The sequence below is a fragment of the Excalfactoria chinensis genome, chromosome 1 (assembly GCF_039878825.1).
Source record: "Excalfactoria chinensis isolate bCotChi1 chromosome 1, bCotChi1.hap2, whole genome shotgun sequence".
NCBI lineage: Eukaryota > Metazoa > Chordata > Aves > Galliformes > Phasianidae > Excalfactoria > Excalfactoria chinensis.
In genome coordinates, this window is record NC_092825.1 from 31,207,383 (window position 1) to 31,213,382 (window position 6,000).

Genomic DNA, 6,000 nt, shown 5'->3' on the forward strand with positions numbered 1-6,000 from the left:
AACAGGAATGTGCTTATACATATTTGTGGAATGGGAGATGTCTGTAATTGGTGGAACCTTTCAAATTCGTGTACCAAACATACGCCATTCATTTTTATAGCGATTTGTTGTTCTTCCAAATTCTGAATTACGGATGCTATTGGAATGTTCACAGTTATAGGAGGTTTCTGTAAGGTCGTCCTTCTCTGGGATTTGTCTTAAAGTTCTCAAACGCTTGAATCTGAGACTTCAGTTTGAAGACAGGGCCTGCCACTTTTTCTTTTGTAGATACTTAAAGCTTTGTAGACTTCCAAACTTTCACAACCAAAGGATTGCCCTTTATTTTGGCAGTAGAGGAGGCTGACTTAAAACTTCTTGTTTTTTTCCAAGTTGGGTAGATTATGCAACACTGGACAGACTTAATTTGCCATACAGCTCAAGTGCAGTGAAGCGCTTCTATTTTTGTAGCACATTTTAAGCAGAATGTTGAACACACACGAAAAAAATACTCCTGCTGAGCTCAAGAAGTTTTTCGTGATACATTTGACAAGAAGTCAATCATTGCATCATTTCTTGATATTTCAGGTCTTCCCAGGTCTCCTCATCACTAATCCAACACAGGTCTTGGCCCTTTTGGCACTTGCCTACTTACAGATTAGATGTAGAGTTTTTGCAGATGCCAGTAATCACTGCTGTGTGAATTTAACAGTCAGTGGGATGAGATGGGAAATGGATGGATTTGAAAACTGGATCATATGCTGCACGTTATTTATGGGCTTCCTTATACTCAGTTTTCCTGATCTTTACAAAATGTGATGAAACTGTAAGAAAAGACTACAGAGATTTCTATAGGTGAAGAGAGGGAGGGAGCTGCTACTGATTTGTTTTAAAATACTATTGAACTCCACTGTGAACTTGCTTCCAGCAGCACCTTATGCTTTAAACTAGAAGAGATATCAGTGGCACTTGTAATAGAAGATGAAATATGTGCGTAAACTTCTGCTAATTCAGTTCTTGCCTTGCTATTGGCTTTCCCTATGGCGATGTGTTTTAACATATATACAGACTGCAGTTTTTTTTCAACTGGTATTTTTGTTTCTTTCAGGTATTGTCCAAACTGTAAAGAACATCAGCAAGCTACCAAAAAGTTAGACTTGTGGTCACTTCCCCCAGTGCTGGTAGTTCATCTAAAACGCTTTTCCTACAGCAGATACATGAGGGACAAGTTGGACACATTGGTTGGCTTTCCAATAAAGTAAGAAACCAAAGTATTTTGGTGCTAGAAGCGTAATGCATGACTGGGGCATGTGTTTAATCCAACAATTATGTAGTGTGGTTTTATTCTTAGCTTCCATGCATGGATCTATTAAATACAGATGCCAATGTTTTTTATAATTTAAGAGTATGAACACCTCAAAAAAACACACAAAGAAGTAGGTCAGTATTGAAGAAGTCGTCTGTCCAGTGGTTTTGAGCAAATTTAGTGGTTCCTTTGGTGGAAGAGGTGCGTTGTCAGTGTGGCGTAGCATGTGTTTGTTTTGGGGAAGATGTAGAGGGCTCAAAGACCGTTACAGTGTGAAATGGTTTACAAAAATGTTAACGTGTAATTCTCTTTGTTTGCTTGTGTTTTTTAATAGTGATTTGGACATGTCAGAGTTCCTTATTAATCCAAACGCAGGGCCGTGCCGCTACAACTTGATTGCTGTCTCCAATCACTATGGAGGAATGGGAGGAGGGCACTGTAAGTTATTTCAAATGTCATCATTTTTCCCGTCAACTTCCTATATTTATTTTCATTACTGATCACTTTCAATCATTGGCATTTTTTAATGGTTGAGGGATCGGGTTTTTTTGCTTCTTTTACAACAATCTATATGAAATGAGAGTTCCAAGGATAATTGCAGGTTCTTTTTTATTCCTAGTTCCAGATATTGTGAATAAATTAGTAGAAGAGTTCCATAGGGGCTACTGTTCTCTGACAACTTATTTTGTCTTACTTGTTTGTATTTTTGTACACTGTAGATCTCCTTGAAAGCAGAGAGAAAAATGAAGAAGCAGTTAAGGGTTTTTTATTTCAAATATTCTTTCTGTATTCTCTTTCTTTAGAGGGGGAATGTTACTGGTGGTGGTGTTTTAAAAAAAAATGGAGAAGTGTGATTGTCGTAACAGGTTTTTAGTAGGTAAAAGTGTTTTGCCGTAACAAACTGTAGCAACTGGCTTGTAATGAACTTAAGAAGGTACGAAGATTGCCCTTCTCTGCCCTAGATACTGCTTTCGCAAAGAATAAAGATGATGGAAAATGGTACTACTTTGATGACAGCAGCGTGTCAATTGCATGCGAGGATCAAATAGTGGCAAGTACCCTTTGCTTTCCTAAAATTGAGACTGTTGGCGATGCCGACCTGAGGGGGTTCAAACAAGGAGTGAATCCTGAACCCGGCAGTAAATTTGCACAAAGTAGTTTGTCTCATTTTAAAGGACTGAACGAAACAAAAGTATTTTTCCCCGACATGCCGGAATAATTTATATGAAAGCTTTTGATCTCCTGTGTAATTTTACCTTATAGATTTGTAATTGATTTTAAACGTTTTGCCTGGAGTCTCATCATCGTCTTGCGCTCTTTTCCAGTCCAAAGCAGCGTATGTGCTCTTCTACCAGAGACAGGATACAATCAGTGGAACTGGCTTTTTTCCTCTCGACCGGGAAACTAAACAAGGTGCTTCAGCTGCCACAGGCATCCCACTAGAAAGCGATGAAGACAGCAATGAAAACGATAATGATATAGAAAATGAAAATTGTATGCACACTAACTAATGGAAGAACTAGAAGCCATAAAAGAGACTTTCCTACAGGGGATACCTATTGAAAGAGTGAAATTGCCCACCAAATTAAAAAAAGAAAAAACGAATAAAAATCTGAGATGGGGAATTTCAGATAACAGAATGTAAATCTTTATTACATTTTAACATGTGCAGTACTTGAAGTGAAACAATAAAATCTTTAACAGAAATTGTCTCTAATGCATTTACAGTCTTGTATTCACAAGCTATATATAGGAAATCACAAATAAACCCCTTTTAAGTTTTCTGCTGCTGTTCTGATGGATTATGTTTTCTTTGGTTTTGGATGTGAGTTAATAACGAAAATGTTAAATCTGTGGACTTCTGACATTTATTTTCTTAGTACTGCAAGAATACTACTGCCGAGTCTAGTTTCTGGATGAATATATTCATGTCCCTTAGGCTGTCACACGGACTATAAGTAAAAATGTCATAAACATAAGCAGTAGTTTCGAAACGTCAAATTTCTATGTTTCTCCCTAAAGGAAAGAAAAAAAAAAAATACCTTTTTTAATTTGATCATGATAGAAGAAATAGCTTGAAAAGGTGTTTTAACCTTTTGTGATATAGTTGCGCATCCAGAATATTACGTTCACCTTACTGCTGCTGTGGAACAGGTTCTGGATGTCATGCTGCATTAACAAAGTTTTTCAATTAAATGTAAGTATCCTTTGTTGCTTGTTGGAATCTACTCTGCAAACATAATTCCTGTTATCTTGCTTATAAGACATGCATAATTTTAATCTGATGTCAGTCCAAAATTTACAATTGTGCTGTAAGTTCTCTCTCCCCAGTTTTCATAGTTTGACAGCTTGCAAACTACTCTGTAATAGGGTCAGAGTTAATAGTATTCTGTATCCATAGTAATGACTGTGTATCGGGCTTAGATGAGAATTTCTCGATATAACCTACCTTTAAATCATCGATGAACAAATTGGTTTTAAAGGCGGGCCTGTTAATTTTCTTTGTGTGTTCCTGTCGGAATTCACCATAGCCTTACAGTTCTGAAAAGGTAACTCATTGTAAGAGAATTGGCGTTTTGCATGTTCAAGTCAGAACCTGTACAGTATATAAGGCATATAAAAACTTTGAATTGGGTTTCAGTTAATTGTGTTCAGGGGGTCCGGGATGCCAAAATAAGCGTGACGATTTGAAACAGTTTCTAATTTGCTGCTTTCCCTTCGATCCAGATGGAAGAATGTATTGTCAATTTGTATACAATACTGCCTTTGAGAGGAACCCTTGATTGCGGGGGCACATTTCACATATCTGCTACCTGGAGAATTGCTTTGTGTCCCACTGTTCAAACAGATCATTAAAAATAAAGATAAAAGCAAAAAGTAATGATGTTCTTCACTTGAACTAATCAAATACAATAGGTTATAAATTGTGTATTGTAAATAAAAGTTCACTCTGTGAGTGCACATTTTGGTAAATTATTTATTTATGTTAGCATTAAAAAAAGTTTAAAAAAAACAAAAAACAAAATTGCATTTGACCAGGATCTAAATGAGGTATGTCGGACATGGCTTTGCTTTATACCTTGATATTAAACTGGTGTTTCATCCTGGTATTTTAAAGCTGCTTTGAGGTTTTTTTTTTGTTTTGTTTTTTTCTTTTTTTAAATGTAAACTAACCTCCTGCATGACAGAGGTTAAAATTTTGTCTGCACTTGAGTTCACTTGGGTTTACATTTGAAATGCGCATGTTTATTTATACAGATTTCAATAAAGCTATTCAAGGCCTTATTCAGTCTTTCAGTTTCTTACACATTCTTTGACCGCAGCCTTTGCGTGGTGAGCAGTCTTTATCTATCATCCGTTTTAAAACTGGCCACGAGGCTACCAACATGGGCTGAGATTAATAGCATTTCCAGGAGATAACACGGATGCGTAGGACGGATTCTCTTCTGTCCTTGTCTGGCTCTGACACGTTTGTGAGGCAACAGCAAAAACAGAACTTTTATGTGATTAAAAAGTTTTAGAAGAAAAGCTGATAAGTAATGATCAAGCAACAAGACATGAGTGCTCAGATAGTTTATGGAATGAGGCAGTGTATTTTAAGGTTGGATGAACTGATGTGGTGGAAGAAAAATGATGATGAAAGCTTCTTGCTTGAGACCTCTTTCAGTGTGGAAGGCAGCAGTCCGATACAAAGCTAACTGCAGAAAGGAAAGCAGTGTGTGAGTCTAGCTCGCTTGTGGTGATCAGAGCACTTGAGAGGCCATCTGTGGAGCAGAGGAAGTAAGCCTAGAGAAGGAACCGCCTATTTGAAAGTCACATGCTATTTTCCTTCTCTATCAAAAGGGCCCCATACATTTATACTCCCATTGCTTTTCCTGTATCGTGTTGGCCTATACCTTGTTTGGAACGGTCTGTATTTTCTTTTTATAGAGATTTTAACTTGGAAGAAAATTTCTTAGAAGCCCCATTGTTTGTTGTATGGGCCAAGCAAATGGGACTGGACTGCTTGAGGACCAGGTGTAAAACCAGTCCACGGGTCTCAGATTCATAAAATGGATGTAAGGAACCTTAAAGGCCATCTAATTCCAACTCCCTGCTGCAGGCAGGGGCGTATCCCACCGGTTCAGGCTGCCCAGGTACCCACCCAACCTGGCCTCGAACACCTCCAGGGATGCAGCACCCACAGCTTCTCTGGGCAGCTTGTGCCAGAGCCTCACCATGCTCCTTGTGAAAGATTTCTTCATTATATTCAATCTAAATATATCGTCTTTCTGTTTAAAACTGTACAAGCCCAACTCCCTCAACCTTTCTCTGTAGGAGAGGTGCTCCAGTTCTCTGGTCATTCTCGTGGCCCTCCTCTGGGCCCCCTCCAACATCTCCGTGTCTTCCCTGAGCTGTGGGCCCCAGGCCTGGACGCTGTATTTCCAGTGAAGACTTATGAGGGTGGAGTATGGGAGGACAATCACCTCTCTTGAGCAAAACCAACATAACTCTGGGCCAATATTTCCTTCTTGTGGATTGGTTGGAGTTGTGTGTTTGTTGTATGCGTGGCTCCCTTCTTGGTGCAGTTGTTACCTGCTTCAAAGCTTACTTTCAGAGCCACTTCTCAGCAGGCCTTCTCCAGAGTGCAACTTCCATAATCCATGAGAGGAAGCAGAAATTCCATGAGGTCACTTTGCTTTAGGCTTTTTTACAATATGTTGAGGTTAACTTTTAAA

At 38.6% G+C, this 6,000-nt stretch overlaps 1 protein-coding gene across 2 annotated transcripts in view; it reads left to right on the forward strand.

Annotated features, from left to right (window-relative positions):
- Positions 1-4,567, forward strand: part of USP15 (ubiquitin specific peptidase 15) — a 64,020-nt gene extending 59,453 nt beyond the window's left edge. For both annotated transcript variants that reach the window (XM_072333434.1, XM_072333442.1), the window contains 4 exons: positions 1,085-1,234; positions 1,617-1,720; positions 2,245-2,333; positions 2,608-4,567. In XM_072333434.1, the coding sequence (XP_072189535.1) occupies positions 1,085-1,234; positions 1,617-1,720; positions 2,245-2,333; positions 2,608-2,793 (529 nt within the window). In that variant the 3' untranslated portion in view covers positions 2,794-4,567. The remainder of the gene's footprint in view (positions 1-1,084; positions 1,235-1,616; positions 1,721-2,244; positions 2,334-2,607) is intronic.
- The last annotated feature ends 1,433 nt before the right edge of the window (positions 4,568-6,000 follow it).